General features: G+C 41.5%; 1 protein-coding gene across 1 annotated transcript; it reads right to left on the reverse strand.

The window, feature by feature from the left end:
- Nucleotides 1-576: 576 nt before the first annotated feature.
- LOC139781665 (uncharacterized) lies at nt 577-3609 on the reverse strand. The gene has a single exon (XM_071720530.1). It carries the CDS (start codon nt 3607-3609, stop codon nt 577-579), a length of 3033 nt encoding a protein of 1010 aa, XP_071576631.1.
- Nucleotides 3610-22229: the final 18620 nt, after the last annotated feature.

Raw genomic sequence — 22229 nt, forward strand, 5'->3', positions numbered from 1 at the left:
CGTGGAGGGTGTCAACGAATTATTTCTTTGTTTAATGTAACTCAGACCACAGTCTGAGCCGTCTTTAATGCGTCAAAATATGTACAATCTGACCTGAGAAACGATGAGCGGTGTATAAATGAGAAGTCTTTGATGCGCGAGACAATTATATGAATTGCCTCGCTCGTGGTGATTCGCCCGTGAGCCGTTGAGGCACGTGGCGGTCGGCACTCGCGCACGTGTGAGCCTGAGTCGTCGTGTTGATGTACCAGAGCTGGATGAGCGGTCTCTTTACATGTTAAAGTATCTCGGCAGCTTCAATCACTGCGATGGGCACTTTGTCCGTATTTCCACTCGAGAAACGCACAGAGCACACGTCGTACGTCTACTCACAGCACGGACATCTTTTTCTCTCTGCTCCGCGAGGGAGAAATTGGCGATGAGCGCGCCCGTGCTTCCGCAAGCTGCCGCGTCGATCCGGCCTGTCGATACCCGATCGATGCTGCCATCTGATGCGATGGCGCAACGCGATAACGGAATCTCGAACATTCCGCCCGCCATCAGCAACCTTGTTGATGATTCCTTACTCTTGATCCTTTATCCTGATGAAATGGGTAATATGGCAAGCTTGGCAATGGGCCGGGTGAGCGTCGTGGTGGCCGTCTTGAGGGTAACCACCCTAGTAAGTCCATCCTTTCCGGGGTGCAAAGCCGTCACTCTTGCGAGTGGCCATTTGCACGGTGGAGAGCGTTCGTCGGTGAGTAGCACGATAGAACCCACCTTGATGTTGTTGTTAGGATGATGCCACTTGGATATCGCCTGCTGGCGTTGCAGATAATGCGCCGACCATTGCGCCCAAAAATGTTGAACATGCTGCTGGATGAGCTGCCACCGAGATAGTCGCGAGGTTGCCAGGTCGATCAGAGATGGCTCGGGTATGGTAGTGAGTGGACCTCCAATGAGAAAATGACCTGGGGTGAGCGCTGAGACGTCTTCAGAGTCGTCGCTCAACGGTTCCAAAGGCCTTGAGTTGAGAATGGCTTCGATTTGCGTAAGCAACGTTGTTAGTTCTTCCGTCGTGAGTAGAGTCTCCCCGATAGTCCGTCTCAAATGAAACTTCACGGACTTTACAACCGCCTCCCACTTGCCCCCCATGTGTGGAGCACCTGGTGGGTTGAACTCCCATCTTATGCCGTCAAGTTGCAAAACTTGAGCAATCCGTTGATGCTCTTGAGCGCCTTGGACGAACATTTTTTTGAGCGCGGCGTCTGCTCCAATGAAAGTTGTCCCGCAGTCCGAGTACATGGTCTGAGCAATTCCCCTTCTCGCTGAAAATCTTCGGAAGGCTGCTATGAATCCTTCTGATGAGTAGTTACTGACTACTTCGAGGTGAATTGCGGAGGTGGAGAAGCAGACGAACACACAGATCCATCCCTTGTATGTTTTGGCACCTCGTCCCTTCCATGTCTTGATGGTGAGCGGTCCGGCATAGTCGACTCCTGTATGAGCAAACGGACGTGACGGCGTAACCCGAGAGAGAGGTAGTTGGCCCATCAGTTGATGAGCACGGATCCCCCTCTGCCGAGCACACATGACACACCGTAAGATATGAGACTTCACCGGAGCCCGTCCGCCGATGATCCAATATTGTTGCCTGACATGAGCCAATGTCAGCTGTGTTCCTCCATGTAGGGTACGCAAATGGGCGTGGGCGATGATTAAAGTTGAGAACCGTGAGTGGCGAGGTAGAATCGCCTGATGTTTGTTGTCTAGAGCTAGTGCTGATTGGTTGAGGCGGCCGCCAACTCGGATAACCCCTTGAGCGTCTATGTACGCAGTCAATCGACTGAATGCGTGAGTGGGTGGTAGTCTCGAATTGGTCGTGAGCATCTTGATCTCATGCGTGAAGTATGCCGCTTGAGTAGCCTTGATCCAGAATAGTCTGGCCTTCTCCAAAGCTGAGTGCAAGTCCAGTGACTTGGCTCGGCGCTTTCTCAAAAGAGAGATAAACCTGAAACAGAGAGCTGTTACTTTCAATAATTTATTGAGGGTTGAGTACCTATATATGAGGTCCCAGTGGTAGTCCGACTGAGATGCCGCTGCATGTAGCGCAATGCCAGGACGGGCCTCACTGCAGCTCAACTCGTCCGACAGCGCGGGTTGTGATGGCCATGCTTCAGGTGTGAGTGTCCACGGTGGTCCCGTCCACCATAATGAGTGGCTTTGGAGTTGAGAAGTAGTCAATCCTCGTGATGCGCAATCGGCTGGATTGGATGTACCAGGTACGTATCTCCAGTGTGCCTTTGCAGTGAGATCTTGAATCTGAGAAACTCGGTTTCTCACAAAATCCTTCCAGCGCGATGCATGAGATTTGATCCACGTGAGTGTCACAACAGAGTCCGTCCACAAGTGAATTGCTGTAACGTTCAACTTCAAGGTGGCTTGAACGTATCGCATGAGCCTTGAGAGCAGCAGTGCTGCGGTGAGTTCAAGTTTCGGGATGGTGAGCCGTTTGAGCGGTGCTACCTTAGTTTTGGAGCACACCAATGAAATCGTGGCGCCGTTAGAGCTGCGGACGGTGATATATACGACTGCAGCCATTGCTAGTTGAGAAGCATCAGAAAAGCCGTGAAATTCCACTGACGAGGTATTCCATGTGTTATACCATCGAGGTATTGAGATCTTGCTTAAGCTGGTGAGTTCCTTTCTGATGATGAGCCACCGTGATGAGAGCTGGGATGGCAGTGGTTCATCCCATCGGAGCTTATGAAGCCACAGCTCCTGCAAGAGCATCTTCGCCTTGATCACTACTGGTGATGCAAAGCCTAGTGGATCGAATATCTGAGCCACTTCAGACAAAACGAGGCGTTTGGTGAAATGATTGGTGTGCAATGAGATCCTGGTTGAGAATGTGAATGAATCCTTGTAAGGAAGCCATTTTAATCCGAGTATTTTGGTTGTGCAATCGTCAAATGCAATTTGTGAGCCTTGGTCCTTTTCTGCTTGAACCGCAGTGAGCACATCTTGATGAGTCGCGTGCCACTTTGATAATGGAAAACCGCCCGCCATGCACAAACTCTTTAGTTGCAATGCAATTTTTATTACCTGCTGAACTGTGTCGGCGCCTCCAAAAGTGTCGTCAACATATCGACCCTCAGTGAGTGGCGGCACTGCAAGGGGAAACTTGTGGCCTTCATCCTTCACCAGTTGCAGCAGTGTTCGCACTGCTAAGAACGGGGCACCCTTGGTACCATACGTGACCGTTGTTAGATAATTTTCCACTTCCTTGAGTTGTTTGTCTATCCAGAGGACCCGTTGTAAATTCCAGTCATCCTTATGTACGTTGATTTGCCTGTACATTTTGGTGATGTCAGTTGCCACTAAATGCCGAAACTGCCGAATCCAGAGCAAAACGTCTGTGACGTCTAAATGCAACTTGGCTCCCGTGTACATGAGATCATTAAGTGAGCGACCGGAAGTAGATGCACTCGAGCCATTAAACACCACACGTAATTTTGTGGTTGCACTGTCTGGTTTGAGCACGCCGTGATGTGGCAAGTAATATTGCGCGTGCTGGCTGGAAACGGGTGAAGCCTCCGTCATGTGATTGAGCTCTCGATATTCTGTCATGAACTGATGATACAGGCGTCGATAGTTGTCATCTCGTGCGAATCTTCTTAGTAAGCCCTGCAGGCATCGATGCGCAGTGTGATACGAATCCCCAAGAGTATCAGGTGATGATTTTAACGGAAGTCGAACCGTGTATCGCCCTGTTGAGTCCCGCGAAACAGTGCTCTTGTAATATTCTTCACATCTTTTCTTCACATCTCGTCAGGCGTAAGATCATGAGTGTTACTTGCAGGCACTTCTTCTTGTGTCCAGAATTTCGCCAGCAACTCGTCGAGAGCATCGTCTTTCTCCTGAATCGAGGCATGATACACTGCAGCAGATGCCGATGATGATGTGTCAACAGGTCCGAGAACGAGCCATCCAAAAATTGAGAGCTGCGCAATTGGCATCCATGGATCTTGTTTGATGATGTTGGGCTTGATGATCTGCCCATATGAGTCAGCTCCAATGATGATATCCACTGGCCGTGGTGTGAGAAAGTCTGGATCGGCCAAGATTAACTTGGTGAGATGCGGCCATTCCTGTGGTGCAGCGTTGAATGATGGCAAGATGTTGGTTAACGTCTGCAGAATGTGAGCTTGAATGATGACGTCTAATCTTGAGTGAAGTGAGCGGAGCTGGAGTGAGGCAATTCTGATGTGCACTTGTCGGCCGGCAGCTCGAGCAATGGCGGGGTCTTCCCACCCGTCCCGGTTTTGGCGGGATCCGTCATGATGAGCCGCCCCTGAGCTGCACACGATGAGAAACCTGAGAAACGTCGAGACACGTGTAAGAAATGCTGCACGAGACGAGAACGTTCGAGGAACGCGAGAGAAAAGCGCTATGCGAAGCGAGAGTCATGTATTGAGCACGTGATACTGTTTATGTGACACTCGCGAGGGCGCGTGAACACTTGTGTAACACTCGCGAGCGCGCGTGAGAATGTCTGTACTTCACTCGCGAAAGCGCGATAATGTCTACGTGGCACATCGCGAAGGGCATGCCCTTTTCACATGATCTGTGTCTGAGTTACACCATAAGTTCCACGCATCCGGCTCGAAGGACCAAATGTTCGCGAAATCGCTGATATTTCCCGACGATGGAAGCGGGATGAGAAGGACGTGCGTGGAGGGTGTCAACGAATTATTTCTTTGTTTAATGTAACTCAGACCACAGTCTGAGCCGTCTTTAATGCGTCAAAATATGTACAATCTGACCTGAGAAACGATGAGCGGTGTATAAATGAGAAGTCTTTGATGCGCGAGACAATTATATGAATTGCCTCGCTCGTGGTGATTCGCCCGTGAGCCGTTGAGGCACGTGGCGGTCGGCATTCGCGCACGTGTGAGCCTGAGTCGTCGTGTTGATGTACCAGAGCTGGATGAGCGGTCTCTTTACACGTTAAAGTATCTCGGCAGCTTCAATCACTGCGATGGGCACTTTGTCCGTATTTCCACTCGAGAAACGCACAGAGCACACGTCGTACGTCTACTCACAGCACGGACATCTTTTTCTCTCTGCTCCGCGAGGGAGAAATTGGCGATGAGCGCGCCCGTGCTTCCGCAAGCTGCCGCGTCGATCCGGCCTGTCGATACCCGATCGATGCTGCCATCTGATGCGATGGCGCAACGCGATAACGGAATCTCGAACACCAGTGTAGGCTTTAAAATGAGAATATAATGTTCTATCGTCAACATGCTGTTGATTTGTAGCATATGAAGTACAAACATCACAAGTATGTTTTGCAAGACATTTTTTTATAAGAAAATCGCATATATACTGAATTGAATTTTGTTCCAAAATATCACATTCTTGATAATCTTTACTATGTACAGGTAAATCTTCTGGTAACACGTCAATAATTTCTGTTTCTTCATACGATTGATGAAAATTGCGAAATTGTAAAAGTGTTTCACTAAAATCTGCAGCACAATTTTCACCTCCATTATGAAATAGTCTCGTACAGAACAATTTTTTGAATGATCTAATAAACTGAATAGGTGTTGGATTTACACAATTTCCATTTTGTTGTCGTAAGTAGCCAAAAGTATTTTCAAGAGCATCTTGATTAATTCTACGAGTTAAAAGGAATTGATAACCCTTTTGATGCAAGAAATCCCATAACAGCATGATAGCGTTTATTGTTATTTTCCAACCTTGAATCGACTTTATAGAATGAGTTATATCTTTACCAGTTTTCTTGTTTTTAACTACTACATTATCTAAAAAGTTTAAACATTCAAGCATAAAACTTTCTTGTTCTGGTGTACCTTTGTATGGTTTATTAAACTCTTTTTTTGATCTTAATCCTGATGAATTAAGTATATCAAAAAGCTTATCGAATTTTTCTATAAATTTTACTGTTCCCATAGCTTCTTTAGGCAATTTTCCAAAATATATATACGTTGACATTGCAGAAGAAAGTGAATAACTAACTACTTGCGTAGCGTATTTCACTTTCATTTTTTCAAAGTTTGTTGGTTGTATATGAGCGTCAGTTAATTTAGGACATAATCGATTTGCCTTTGTTTTGTCATTATTATAAAAGTCTGATAACTTCCAGGAAGTAAAATCGTTATCAAAACAGTATGAATGTAATAATAAATTGTTTCTGGTTGCTTTAACCAAATGACATGTATTATAAGCATAAAATACTTTTTGATCCTCAACGAAAAAGAATGGATTTTCGGGTGTAATTCTTAATAAATTACACAATGCAACGTTATTTGAACCCATGTCACAAACAACTATACAAACTATTAAACCTATTTTTTTAAATTTTTTTATGCATTTTAAAAGTGTAGATTTTAATATTTTAGCCGTACATGATGTACGCGGTAACAAATAGCTAATTGGCTGCTTCCAATTTTTATATATTCCACGAATTAAAAATACTGTCGCCGAAGAACAAGGTTCGAACAATCGTTGATCGCCTATGTCTGTAAAACCAAGCACTTTATCTTTGCTTATATCATAATATAAGTGTGATTTTAAAGCCATCTTATCTAAACATAATACACAGTACTTATCTAACTCTTCTAAGTCACTAATTTTTATTAAAAAATTATTAAATAAATTCTCATTTATTCCAGCTTTAAACGTTATATTTTGTATATATATATTTAAAGTACGCTTTGCGGGCAAGTGAAATATACCTTGCAACTGACGATATACTTTTGGACCTTTAAAATATAATTCTGTTTAACAAAACTGTTTTAATTCATTAGAGTACTTAAAAACTTTTTTTTTGTTAGAAAAAAGTGCTTGATTTTGCACAAATGTTGCACATTCTGGAGATAAAAATTTGTTACAATGTTTATACCATTCGTCAAGTGATAGTTCCCGCGTGTTTTCTTTTTCTTCAAAATTTTTAAGTTTGTGTTCTAGATAATATATACGGTTTTGTGACTTTTTATATTTATGTTTAAGATCTTCCATTTTGTTCTGATAAACCCAGCAGGATGGAGTCTGTATTCCTCTTGTAGTAACACCTCTATCTGCTTCCTCTGTACAATGAAAGATGATGTCCTCAGATTTTGTCATAGATTCTGCATCCTTAAGACTTACAAAGTCTGTTTGTGTTGCTTGAGTTTGTGTTGCTTTATACACTTTACTTTTTTTATTCTCGCTCAACCAATGTGTCAGTTGAATCTAAAAATTAATACATAAATACATAAGAAAAATATTCATTATAATGCTTATAATGTTATAAACATATGCTTAAATTTTGCAAAGTAAAATAGATTTATATCAGTAATAGTTTATACCGTTTTCTATGTTTTCTTGAGTTAAATTTTCATAGTTCAATGATAATGCATGTTGGAACACAGTTGGAACTGCATTTGGCATTAGTCTATTTTTTAAATCATTTAAGAAATACTTTTTCTCAAAGTAAACAGCACATAAACGATGAGAGTCATATAATTTCTCAGCGTTCGGTATTAAATCATATCGCATAGCTGCGTTCGCCCAAATTACGGCTCTGCAATACATAAACAATTATTCAACAACTTTAAACCGTTTTACGTATATATTATATACCTATATTCTTATATATTAAAATTTATATTTATTATAGCGCAAAAACATACAAATACAGCATTGGAATAATATCTATTTTTATTTTTATATTTATTTTTATCTTCCTAAAATTATTAGAACATAATGAAAGCAATTACATACCTTTCTTTATCTTTTGGAAAGCGAAAAAATGATACATTATCATAATTGTTTTTTGAACAATTTTGCACAGCACACACACGATAAATCTTTTTGCCAAACATTTCTGGAATAAAGCACAAAGTTATAAAATGTGAAAGCGATGCCCGACGTGACGGTGACGTTCAGGGGGTTTTTTCCTTGGTGTCCTCGGGTGAGGACGGTTAGGTGCCTTCTGCACTATGTCAACTGGCACAAAGAATTTAAGCCTAATAATGTACATTCGTTTAAAAACTAAAACACTTAGCCCGAATATTCAGTATACAGTCTTTCAAACTCTAATTTCAAATAACTTTGCCCGTTGCCTTGATATATTTAACCCTTAAATGCCACACCTCTCAAGAATCTCGAAAATGACACATGGGGTCTAAAAGACCCCAGCATGAAAAATGTCTCCTCACTTATTTTTTGATATTTAGTTATGAAAATTATTTTCAATGTTGTTCAAGGCTTAGAAAAGAGAATAAAATGCTTATATTGTTAAAATTTCAATTTCAACATAGTATAAAAATATAAGATCGCCAACAGTTAAAATATTGGCTCCAAAATCAAAAAAATAAAAAATAATAAATAAATAAATATGAGCTCCATTTTTGGAGGGAACATTTGAAAATATATCATTCTAAAGGGTCTGGGGTCCGCTGGACCCCGGGTGGCATTTAAGGGTTAAAAATAATATACAGCACATCCCAGTTCCTCTCTTGGATAAGTCGATAAATATCTATTTCCTCCGTGAAGTTAACCTCTCTTAATTCGGCGTCCAAAACAGCTCTTTGTGCATCATACTTGTTACATCTCAAAATAAAATGGTGGATATCCTCGCATTCGCAGCCGCATTCACATCTCTCACTATCAATATAATTCTTTCTCTTGAGAGAAGCTCCCAAATTGTAATGGTTAGCTCTTAGACGATTGATGAGCGTGACAAAATATCTCTCCGCTCTAACCTTACGGAACCACGGCACGGTCGAGGCTCGATCATAGAACGTATCAAAATAGAAGGTACCCTTGTGTCGAGCGTCCCGCACAATCGATATCTGCGTTGACTCCCATGTGTCTTTCCTCGCTCGCGCCAGCAAATCCCCCACCGGAACCGTAATGGTAGGGTCGGCCTCCTCCTCCGCCGCCTCCTTGGCCAACCCATCGGCAATCTCATTACCCAGAATTCCCGCGTGAGCGGGAATCCACACGAGTACGATCTTCTTATCGCGGAATCTTTCCAACTTGTAAATCAATATTCTCGCTTCAGTCACATACTTATTCTTGTGGACATTCAGATGGTTATTACTAATTGACTTGAGAACAGCTTGGCAATCAGACAGGATAATTATCTCGTTACTGCCCACATATTTGCGAGTCCAAAGAAGACGAAGGGCCGAGCACACTGCAAAAGCCTCCGCGGTGTAGGAGGAACAAAGGCCAGGAAGACTCATCTTAAAGGCTTCTTCTTGATCACAAATCACAATACTCGCTCCCGTGGATCGTGCAGACTCATTATATGATCCGTCCGTAAAGAAAATATCTGGATCCGAGCTCAAATAATATTTATCGATAATTTTTTGAATAAGAGATAGGTCGGAGAACCTCTCTCGCTTTCGCTCAGCTCCGATATCCATGTCAACAGTAGGTTTACACGTGTGGGCGTTATATGAGACGCCGAAAATTGGAAACTTCTCGGCAGGACCAATGAGATGCCTAGTGCGGTTTACTCTTCGCCATATCTCCGACAACAGGGAAGGTCCATACGCAGGCTGTCTGAATCGTATGAAATTCTCTCCCTCCAGGAGGTCACGCATCTTGTCGCACAATCCATCATGGTTATGAGCGATCGCCTTATTAGCAAAGTTAATGCCCAACAGCATGGTCCGGTCCTTCAAGTGTGTCACTTTTGCCTCTGCCACAATCACATTGTTGGGGGTGGAATTCCTGTAGCCAAGGGCTGTACGAATGCCCAGGAATTGAGCCCTCTCCAGTTTTAGCTGTAAGGAGGCTTTTCTGGGGAAAAATACGAAACTCTCATAATCAATAATAGACCTTACAAGACTTTTGTAGGGCATCAACGAAGTATTTACCTCCATGCCTCTGGAAACTCCACAAAGATATCTAATAATGGAATTTGCGCGGTTTACCTTGCCTCTCAGTTCCTGTATCTGGCGGTTGAAGCTTAACTTATTGTTAAGCCAGATTCCCAGGAACTTTGCACCCCCACAGTTGGGGACGTCGCATCCATTGATGTGTATACTCGTCTGTTTGTCAATGTATCCGCTCTTAGAAAACTCCACCAGCCTCGTTTTTCTCGGCTCCAGATCAAGTCCCATCCTGCGAAGTCGGTCAGCAATGATGTCAATCGCACGCTGGAGCAAAAGTCGATTACTTCCGCGGTTCGGTCCCCGGACGTATATCCCGACGTCGTCCGCAAACTCGACCGCCTCAACACCCTCCGGCAGGTCCGCACAGAGACCCTGCGTGTATAATGAATACAATACCGGACTCAGGACAGCACCCTGCGGGAGCCCCCTATAAACGACGGGATCCACAGACTCTCGGGCGTTAACTATGAATCGCACCTTTCTACGGTATAGCCAATTGCTAATGAATCTGGCTATGGCGGGAGGGCAATTAAGTGCTATCAATTTCCTCAGCATTATCCAATAATCCACGCAGTCATACGCGGAGGAGACCTCAAGGAATGCGGCCAGGGTATATTCCCCGACACACATCGCGGCCTTGATATCCGCAACGATCCTCACCAGGTTATCAGCACACGACTTGCCCCTGCGAAAGCCGCTCTGCGACGGGCTGAACTTCTCTTCCTTCTCCGCCCACCAAACTAACCTTTCATTGATCATCCTCTCCATCACTTTGCCAACGCAGGAAGACAATGAAATGGGCCTGACCTTTTCGCAGCCCACCTTGTCAATGAAGATCACCTGGTAGTTGAGCCAATCGCTGGGGAGAGAGCCAGTAGACCACACCATATTGAAGATGTCCAGCAGGAAGTCCTTAGCAATTTCTGGAAGAGCCTTAATGGTCTTATATTCGATGCCGTCCAAACCAGGGGATGAGTCCTTCCGGATCATCTCAAGCGCTCTGACCATTTCCACGCGAGAGAACGGTGCATCAAGTTCATCGTCAAAATGACTTTTCTCAAAGTCAAACACGGGCTCGGCACCAACGAAGGGCGGGGCCAAACTCTCGATAGTTGATCTGACCACCTCCTCCCTATTCTTAGTGGGCCAGGCATTCCACTCGAGATTTTTCCTGGCATTCTTAAAGATACGCATAATCCTCCAGACATACGAGAGGCTTGTAAACCTATCAATCCCCCTACAGAATTCCTCGAAGCCGGCTTTCTTTTTACGTTTAATGGTCTGTCTAGCCCTAGCCGTCGCCTTCTTATAGCCCAGCCAGTCATGTAGACTCTTGGTATTCTTGAAGGCCTTCAAGGACTCCTTTCTATTACGAATGACCTCGTCGCATTCTGCATCCCACCATTTATGTGAAGGTTTCCTCTTGATCGGGGGAACCCTCGTAGGCGGAGTCGTAGATCTTCTGCCCGAAGCATCGGCCACAGCGTTCTTGATGACCTCGATGAAAGAAGAGTAGCAGGTCTCGAGATCCTTCTCCAAAAAACTCCGACGGAGGGGAATACTATCTCTCATTTCAGAATCTACTATCTTCCGAAATCGGCTCCAGTCGGTCTTCTTAGTAGATAGACGGTTCGTGGTCTTCCCATAAATCAAGGGGGGATTATCGAAGGAGAAGGAGATTGGATGGTGATCACTGCCCCAAGAATCCGAAATCTGGAAATACGATACATCCCCAACTATATTTCTCGTGCCGAATAGGAGGTCTAAATTGGTATCTCGCTGTCCTCTGACTCCGCCACGAGAACAGGTGTCCACGTTAACACAGATCAATCCTTCACTATCCATGATCTCATAGAGTAGATCTCCTTTGACATCTGTGGTAGGGCAGTTCCATGTGACATTGTGGACATTAAAATCGCCCAGGATAATAGTGTCGAGGTCATTACCGCCAATAGCATTGAATACAGGCCCAAGGTCGTGTCTGGCCATCGGTTCACAAGGATGCCTATAAATGGCGACAATATTGACATTACGAGAGAGATTATTCGTTTTGACGCAAGCTACGTCATATCCTACAGGCAGGATACCCTGTATTGGTACTTTAGTAAAATCCACAAAATTGCGTAGGGATATAGAGACGCCACCGCTACCCAATCTGTTAACGCTACTCACAGATTTAAAATCAGAGAAAGAGACCCATCACGGGCCTTTACATCTGGTCTCGGTTAACACCACGATGTCATATTCCGTAACATGCCTGGACAATTCCTCCCTGCAGCTTTGATATCCTCGACAATTCCACAACAGAAGCTTGAATTATGAAGTAGAGGGGAGGGAATCACTCCCCAAACCGTACGCGCTCTGTCCTCCTTGTCTGACACTGTTCAATGCTCTTGATTCCTTCCTTACTCTTTCAAACGTACCGCCGCGTGGGGGGGGGGGAGGGGCGCGATATCGTCCCTCATTCATAAGTGCCTCGATCAGGCCTTCCCTCGCCGTGGGAAATCTCCTCATCAGCAACATAATACTCTCGATCATTTCCTCCACCGTGCCGTGCTCCCGGCATTCGTTATCCCTCTCCGCTCCGCGCTGCACCACCCGAGACCAAGAAGTCCCACGAGCCGCGGCCAGGGCCAATCCCCTTATCCACCACTATTTCCTCCTCACGATTATTGAATTGGCCGTAATAGTTTCCCATTCCGCCAGAGGCTGTTCTTTCCTTCGTTCTTAGTCTGGGAAAACCACTTCGCTCACTATTCAGGCGGGGGCCTCGCACAGATCCCTCTCGAGTGCTCGGTACATCCGAAGACACAGATTTCTGGGGCGGGAGAGCAGGCCAACTAGTGGGATCAACCCTGCTGTCCATGGGCTTAGCAGGAATTGGAATCTCCCCCTCCGCAATCCGTCTCGCACTATGGAAAGAGACATTGTTAAACGCCATAATGACATTAATATTTTTGTTTTTCTCATGCACCGAGCAGCCGCGGAACGTGGACTTATGCTGTCCACCACAGTTGAAGCAACACAACGGTTTATCACATTGGCCATGCGCTTTATCGCCGCAAAACAATGCAACGTGTCTCGCTCTTGCATGCAATTTTAGTGTGGCCGAACTTAAAGCAATTGAAACATTGCCTGGTTTGAGGGATAAATGGTCTTACTCTTAGGTTGACTTCATTGCGGAAAATTTTTAAGTCCTTGATCTTATTCAACTTGAAGGTTATGACGATATTACTCGTAGCCACGAGGGACGACTTTTGTGCAGTCGGATCCCACTTTCTACGGTACATCCTTTCGAGTTTCAATACGTCCGTCTTGTCCTGCACCGCGTCCCAGAGCTCCGGAATCTCGGCTGGCCAGTCTGAAACGACTCCCTTACAGACAATGGATCGTTGTTCTACATAAGCCTTTATCTTAGGGACATGCATACTATCAATAGAAACGAGCGCGCGATTAGCCTCTGTTGCTTTTTCACATTCAGCCTCCGCAGTGAAATGATTGAGCATCTCCAACGAGGACGGGCAGATTTGCAAATCTGACAAGAGCATCCAAATTTTTATTTTATTCATGCCCTTTCTTGTTGTAGAATGCTCTGGCGCGAGCTTAATAGTAATTTTGGCTTTACCTGAGTGTTTATCGTCAAATCTCGTATATCGTTGAATCTCTGGATTACCATTACATCTCCTCAGCACGTGGTCACACACAATATATATCTCCTTATCGATCGCCGGCGACAACAATCCCACGGCGGTCTCACGCGGTTCGACACACGTGTTCACGTGATCGCTCGAACCAAGCGCACGATCGTTCTGACTATTACTATCGCCTACAGCTGAGCGAGTCGTCAACGGGGCCGTTTGATTTATAAAAAGTTCACGGTCCTGCGTGTCAAAGTCCTTATTCCCTACGTTGTCCACGTCCATCTCGTCCTTCTGGCCGGAAGGCTCGTGCCGTCCCACAAAGGTTTCCTCTGCTGTCTCACTTTGCTGTCTCACAGAGGTGACGCGTCGATTGTCTATTCCAGCACGGAAGATTTCCAGCTGTTCGTTAAGCGCTAAATCCTTCGAAAACTCGTCGAATTGATCCTCAGAGACACTCGTCCTGGGTCTCTTATTACACTGGATATCGTCTCTCTGTGCACGCGCGTCAACACTCGACATCCTCGATTTATCCGATCCCGGGTTATCCATCCTTACTAAGTAAGGGCACGCTCCCCCTCCGAGAGGGGAGCAACTAAATCAGAAAATCAACCCTCCCGAATAGGCAGGGAACGCGAGGAAACAAGCGCGGCAAAACGGTACGATACACACTACAGGACGACTATCTAAGAGGGGAGGCGAAAGCGCAGGCAAAACACGTCCGACTCGTATGGCGGTTCGAGCGGAACTCTCCACGTTGACGTTCATTGAACTTGCAGGTTAAGTTTTCCTACCGCTGTGATTACAGTAACGGAGATACTGTAGGTTCTTTACTTTAAACGGGATTGGTGCATGCCCAAGAACATGGCCGCTGAAGATGCGCAAGCAAATCTGCGCGGCTGAGTCGAAAACGAAGCATTGTCCCTACTGTATATCCTTATACTGTGCCCTGGGTAATGCGATTCGCTCAACGTGCGCGGACCGGTTCGGACGTGTTTTGTCCGGAAAGAAAATTTTTTTAAGTATTGCGACTGTTACTGTCTGCATTGATCTCCACTCAGACTTCCAGTATTTCCATTTAGACTTTGCTACGCTAACAGTGATTCAGACTTTGTTAACAAACAGTGGCAAATCTGGCCGTATTGACCGCTGAAAAGCGGCAGGAGCCAATAAAAAATAAGAAGAAGAAGAAGACCCTGGGTAATGCTAATGCCAGCGGGACTTTAATTTTCAAGTCTTATAACTCGAAAAGTACTTTACGAAAAAATATTTTCTTATAGTGTTTTGGAAATCTCTCGAGATAAGCTACAAGAATATACATTGAAAAATGGGGGTCCATTTAAGAAATTGAAGGTAACCTTCATGTGATCTTCAAACAACTATCCAAGGTCAAACCAATAACGCCATCTTATGTCCCCCTCGAAGTCAAAAAACATTAGTACGAAACATTTTTCTCTATGACCGCTCTCTGCAAAGATACGAGGGGTGATAGATTAAAATTGGACACCCTGTATATCATTTGTCTATCATTAACTTTTTGACAGTATTGTCACAGACAAACTACTTTAATAATAAAAATAAATTCAAAAAAAATGTATGTAACTTTTTTGTAGAGAATTTTACATGCTTTGTTTTTTATAAAACATAATTCCGATATCACTAATGGTTAGCGAGATATAAGCAAAAAACTGAATTAGAGCGCCATTTTTCCAAGATGGCGGCTCGAGCGCAGCAGATTGAGTGACTTTTAGTACACCTGAATGAACATCTTTGCCAAGTTTCAAAATTTTATCAGTTATTTCCCTCTAATTTTCCTTATTTGACTGTGCTAATAGTAATATTTCTGCATGCGTCTGTACACGCGCACGTATACGTGTACTACACATACATATACACACGCATGCACACGCACGCACGCACCCATGAGAGAAAATAATTGCAAGATGGAACAAGCGCCACACAAATTTCTTCTTTTCCATCGCCACCCTGTAGATACGTTTAAAGTATAACGTTACGTCTCGAGCGGAATCGCAAAATCGCAACGTCGTAATTCTAAGAAGATGATAAGAATAGGTTGTAGATTGTAACGACGCCGTCGAAACTTTATTCTCACATCAGTGCTCGATCAATTCGGATGTATGTAAGTATTTGATCCTTCAATCTTAAATAATAAAGTCATTCTAGCAAATATATTCGACGTATCTACATTCCTGCTGATTTATTCGCACAGATTACGTGTTTCTTCATTTTGTCGTGGGACTGGAATCAAAATTGCTTTTAACATTAGCAACGATATCGTAAGTATTAATAAATTTATTTTGTGCATTATGTTTGCATACATTTTCCCAAGTAGCAAGATATTGTCAATAGAATGTTATTTTTGAGTCAATATACCCATGTAGCACATATTAGTTTTATATAGGACGTTTTTTGAACGTATCCCACATAGCACATAATATTTCAGTAATATTACAGCAATATTATTTTTCCATTGCAATATTACAATAAAATATATCAGAAATATTGCAGTAATATTACTGAGATATCTCAGTAATATTAAAATGTCCACGAAAATGAATATCAGTAATATTACTGTAATATTTGCGTGATATTTACGTAATATTTGTGTGATATTAGATAATATTTATTTAATATTGCTAGAAATTAAACCATTTTAATGAATTTTATTAAATTTTATAAAATTGTTATTTTTAATACTATTATTACATACAATATTAAGAAAATAATATTGATATTATCTTTTTATCTCTTTCTTCTTCAAAACTGCTCCATGCTACTCTGCACTGTATGAATTTCCACTAATAAAGAGTGACGTAACACTATAACATAATACAAAAACTGTAATTATTATTTATATCTTATTACACAGGGTGAATTTTATTTTGTATGCCAATTATCTCCGTCAATTATCTCAGAAAGTATTGGTCTATTGGAAAAATATTTCAGATAAAAGTTGGAGGGTTCAAAAAGGAATAATGGATGATCTTATTAGATTTTGGGTCCGGGACCCATGTTGAGCCCAGTAGGGTCCAAGTTTTTAAATAAAAACTCCCATTTTTTATTATATTATCTATTTCTACTAATTAATATAAACAACTTTTGTCTGAAACATTTTTTATTTGCTTTATACTTTTTGAGATATTAAAGAAAAATTTGGTAATTTTTTTTAATATTTAGCTTATAATATCTTGATAAATGTTTGTCGAAGGGAAAAATGATACAAGACTTTTTGACTTGATATGGTCTCAAGAATATGCTATTGCAATAATACTCCAATTTCTTTAAATATTTATGTATACATTTCCTTGGAGCTTTCATGTGTACACAATTATTTAAAGAACTTGGAATACTATTGCAACAGTATATTCTTGATACCAAATCAAGTCAAAAAGTCCTGTATCACTTTTCCCTTCGACAAACATTTATTGAGATATTGTAAGCTAAATATTGAGAAAATTACCAAGTTTTCCTTGAATAACTAAAAAAATATAAGGCAAATAAAAAAATGTTTTAGACAAAAGTTGTTCATATTAATTAGTAGAAAAAGATGATGCAATAAAAAGGGGGCTTCTATTTAAATAATTTGGCTTGGATCCTACTGGGCTTAACACAGGTCCCGGACTCAAAATCTAATAAAATTGTCTATTGGTCCTCCTTGAACCCTCCAACTTTTATCTGAAACATTTTTCCAATAAATCAATACTTTCTGAGATAATTATAGCGGAGATGATTAGCACACGAAATAAATCACTCTGTTTATTTCATACATAATTATATATTCAAACATAAGAGTACGGGGTTAAGTATGACTGTGTTCCGATATTCACTGTCTATACTGAAAATCTATGGTTAATGTTATACATACATTTTAGATTTTCAGTACTGAATATTAATATTGAAACGCAGTTTATACCAAGTTTAACTTTCTCTTACTTATGTATCTAATAAATAAAGCTTTCGCTCAGAAGAGTGTGATAGAAATCAAACTGCTTCGTGCTGCTCAGCGTGAACTTCCACTAATGGAAAGCAACGTAACACTGCAACATAATACAAAAACAGTAATTATTATTTACATCTAATTATATATTTTAAACATAAAAGTAGGTTAAGTATGAATCTGTGTTCCAATATTCACTATCTATACTAAAAATCTGTTAATGTTACACGTATACTTTGGATTTTCAGTATTGGCGATTAATATTGGAAAGCATGATTTATAAACTTTTTCTTACTTACGTATCTAATAAATAAATATTTTGCTCTTCTATCAAACTACTTGGTGCTGCTCTGGACTGCATGAATATCCACTGATGGAAAGCAATACTGTAACATATAGCATAAGAACAATAATTATTATAAAATCACATAAATGATTAAATAATGATTAAATCACGTAATTAATGGTAAATAATGGTAAATAATGGTTAAACTTCTTTTTAGGAGATTTGGGATAGGCATATTTCTATCACGTATCTTCAACTGAGGGCTCCAGTTGGATTAAACTGTTAAAAATTTTGAGGTTAAGTTAGCATCAAGATTTAAGTATGAAGCCGTTAATAAATAATCCCATTAGAGACTCGTTCAATAAGGTTACAAACCCTTACGAAAAAGTAGTACTAGCAATCAGTACTCAGTACTGAGTGATCAGTACTCGTAGTATTGAGAGTATTAGTATGTTAATACTCATGAATACTGCAGAATGGTCAGTACTGTGTCTGTCAGTGCTTACAGTACTGGCAGTACTACAAGCAATAATACTCATTAGTACTTCAAAGTATTGAAGTGGTCAGTACTTTATCAGATTAATATTCGGAGTACTATCATGATAGTACTGCCAGTACTGTAAGAAACTAATTGGCACAGTACTGACCATTCTGCAATATTCATGAGTATTAACATACTAATACTGTCAATACTACGAGTACTGATCTCAGTACTGAGTACTGATTGCTAGTACTACTTTTTCGTAACGTATCTTGGAAATACTAAATTAATAAAATACTAAATTAACACACTAAACTATCAATATGACGTTATTTTGATATCATCTTGACTTTTTGTTCTACTTGGATAGTACTGCGTAAGTAGGGGAGAGTGGGCTCCCTTGAGCCACGGGGTCCAATGTGACAGTGCGAGTTTTCTGTATTAACGTTCTGCAAAATAGTGACGGTGGGTATGAAAACTTTCGTTTTCAAAACATATACCTTCCATCAAAAAATTATGCTGAAATAAGCATATATACTTTAGTTAAAGGCAGATATGTAATTGGAGCCTTGCAAAGTAAATTTTTACTTGTCATAACTTTTTGATATGTATGGATTTCTAGGGATTCTACAGTTAAAAAAAATTCATAAGACGTTCGTCGGGATCTAAGTTCAATACCAACGTGCGCACAAAAACGTTTAATTGTTCTGTATCTGAAATATTTACGATAAATAATATCGATGTTCAGTGGGGTCCAATGTGACGCAGGTTGATGGGGTCCTCTGTGCCACGCTTACAGAACTATCTAATCTACCTACGTGACAGCGCGAGTTTCCGTAGTGTGTTTCGATCGCGGAATAGTAAATGTTAGTGCCTAAATTTTCCTATAAAATGAAATAATTTCCATCGATAATCATATCCACACTTTCATTTTCTCTTTTTTTCACCCTTTAGTTACAGATCACATGTAATCGAGTCGCTGTGAGGCAATATTCGTTGATCTCTGCTAGGTTACGACAAAAAGTGAGGTTATAGGACTTTGTTTTCAGTTTTCAATTTCTTAGGTCATCTGATGAAACAAATATGACACGATTATTGATAAATTGGTTCTCTAGCACAGTCTTGGTTTTTCAATTGACCAAAGATTTGTAATAAACAGGATTTAAACAAATCTCTTCTACGTGTCACAGGGTACCCAACCTTTCACATTACATGTCACAGTGTACCCTACGCTATGGCTCAATCGACCCCATGCGTGGAATCCACTGTGATAAACGCAGCATTTCGAAATATCATTATTTTTGCAAAATATTTCTGAAAATTTACTTCTTAAATCATTTACAAACAAAGTTTATTATATTAAACATCGAATAGTCTCATTTATATTATAATGAAGTTATTAAAAATCATTTGTGATTTGAAAAAACGTGGTTCAAGGGTGCCCACTCTCCCCTACTGCGCCTGTACCACACGTTAGTATTCCACGATTATTTGATAAGTACTAAAAGATTACTGGAGGGAGTACTGGAGGGAATACTGGTGGGAGTACTGGAGGGAGTACTGCGGGGAGTACTGGGGGGAGTACTGGGGGGAATACTGGAGAAAGTACTGGAGGGAGTACTGGAGGGAGTACACTAGAGGAAGTACTGAAGGGAGTACTGAATGAGTATTGGATGAGTACTGGGAAGGAGTACTGACGAAGTCAGTATGGTCGAATTTAGTAGTACTTTGAGTACTTATGTCTCCAGTACTTTCACCAATACTTTTTCCAGTATTAAAACCAGTACTACTTTTTCATAAGGGAAGGCAAATATATGTATTTTAAGATGGTCATTGAAATGATTTTTATGATATTAACGTGGTTTTTGCAGATATAATGCCACGTGTAATCTCTATTTTTGGATTTAACGACAAATCGCCAAATATATATGTACAATGTACGTATTCCCTTACGAAAAAGTAGTACTAGCAATCAGTACTCAGTACTGAGTGAACAGTACTCGTAGTATTGAGATTATTAGTATGTTAATACTCATGAATACTGCAGAATGGTCGGTACTGTGTCTGTCAGTGCTTACAGTACTGGCAGTACTACAAGCAATAATACTCATTAGTACTCCAAAGTATTGAAGTGGTCAGTACTTTATCAGATTAATATTCGGAGTACTATCATGATAGTACTGCCAGTACTGTAAGAAACTAATAGGCACAGATTATTGATAAATTGGTTCTCTAGCACAGTCTTGGTTTTTCAATTGACCAAAGATTTGTAATAAACAGGATTTAAACAGATCTCTTCTACGTGTTACAGGGTACCCTACCTTTCACATTACATGTCACAGTGTACCCTACGCTATGGCTCAATCGACCCCACGCGTGGGGTCCACTGTGACAAACGCAGCATTTCGAAATATCATTATTTTTGCAAAATATTTCTGAAAATTTACTTCTTAAATCATTTACAAACAAAGTTTATTATATTAAACATCGAATAGTCTCATTTATATTATAACTAGCTGGTTACCCGGGCTTCGCCCCGGAGGACATATGTAATAAGACACGCAAATAGTCTTTCTCTCTCTCTCTCTCTCTCTCTCTCTCTCTCTCTCTCTCTCTCTCTCTCTCTCTCTCTCTCTCTCTCTCTCTCTCTCTCTCTCTCTCTCTCTCTCTCTCTCTCTCTCTCTCTCTCTCTCTCTCTCCTCTCTCTCCTCTCTCTCTCTCTCTCTCTCTCTCTCTCTCTCTCTCTCTCTCCTCTCTCTCTCCTCTCTCTCCTCTCTCTCCTCTCTCTCTCTCCTCTCTCTCCCTCTCTCTCCCTCTCTCTCCCTCTCTCTCCCTCTCTCTCCCTCTCTCTCTCCCCTCTCTCTCTCTCCTCTCTCTCCCTCTCTCTCCCTCTCTCTCCCTCTCTCTCCCTCTCTCTCCCTCTCTCTCCCTCTCTCTCCCTCTCTCTCCCTCTCTCTCCCTCTCTCTCCCTCTCTCTCCCTCTCTCTCCTCCCTCTCTCTCCCTCTCTCTCCCTCTCTCTCCCTCTCTCTCCCTCTCTCTCCCTCTCTCTCCCTCTCTCTCCCTCTCTCTCTCCCTCTCTCTCTCCCTCTCTCTCCTCTCTCTCTCTCTCCTCTCTCTCTCTCTCTACCCCTACTTCATGTATAATTCTTTGAAATTCAATCAATTATTTCCCAAAAAATTGGAAAAATTATAAAAACCGGTTTTCAAAAAAATCAGTAACAAAAACTATACACATCATGGCGCTCCCCGGAAAATTCTACCCCTACTTCATATACAATTCTTTAAGATTCGGTCAATTAATTCCCGAAAAATTGAAAAAATTTCAGTACCGGCTTCCAAAAAGATCAGTAACGAAAAACTGTACAATTTATAGCACTCCCCGGGAAATTCTACCCCTGTTTTATATGCAATTCTTTAAAATTCGATCAATTATTTCCCGAAAAATTAGAAAAACCGGTTTCCAAAAAACCGGTAACAAAAAACTATACACATAGTGGCACTCCCCGGAAAATTCTACCCCTATTTCATATACTTTTGGTAGAAATTTGATCTATAATTCTTTGAGATTCGGCCAATTATTTCTCGAAAAATTAAAAGAATTAAAAAAACCGGTTTCCAGGAAATCGGTAACGAAAAACTATACACATAGTGGCACTCCCCGGAAAATTCTACCCCTATTTCATATACTTTTGGTGAAAATTCGATTCAGGGGTTTGGGCTGGGCGTTGATGAGTGAATGAGTGAATGAGTGAGTCAGGACATCTTCCTTTATATATATAGATAAAGTTATTAAAATTTTTAAATTCACATTTTTAATGTGATTTGAAAAAACGTGGTTCAACCCTTACGAAAAAGTAGTACTAGCAATCAGTACTCAGTACTGAGTGATCAGTACTCGTAGTATTGAGAGTATTAGTATGTTAATACTCATGAATACTGCAGAATGGTCAGTACTGTGTCTGTCAGTGC

Source organism: Temnothorax nylanderi, unplaced genomic scaffold (assembly GCF_030848795.1).
Source record: "Temnothorax nylanderi isolate EJ_2023f unplaced genomic scaffold, tnyl_v1.0 TNYL_tig0353_pilon, whole genome shotgun sequence".
NCBI lineage: Eukaryota > Metazoa > Arthropoda > Insecta > Hymenoptera > Formicidae > Temnothorax > Temnothorax nylanderi.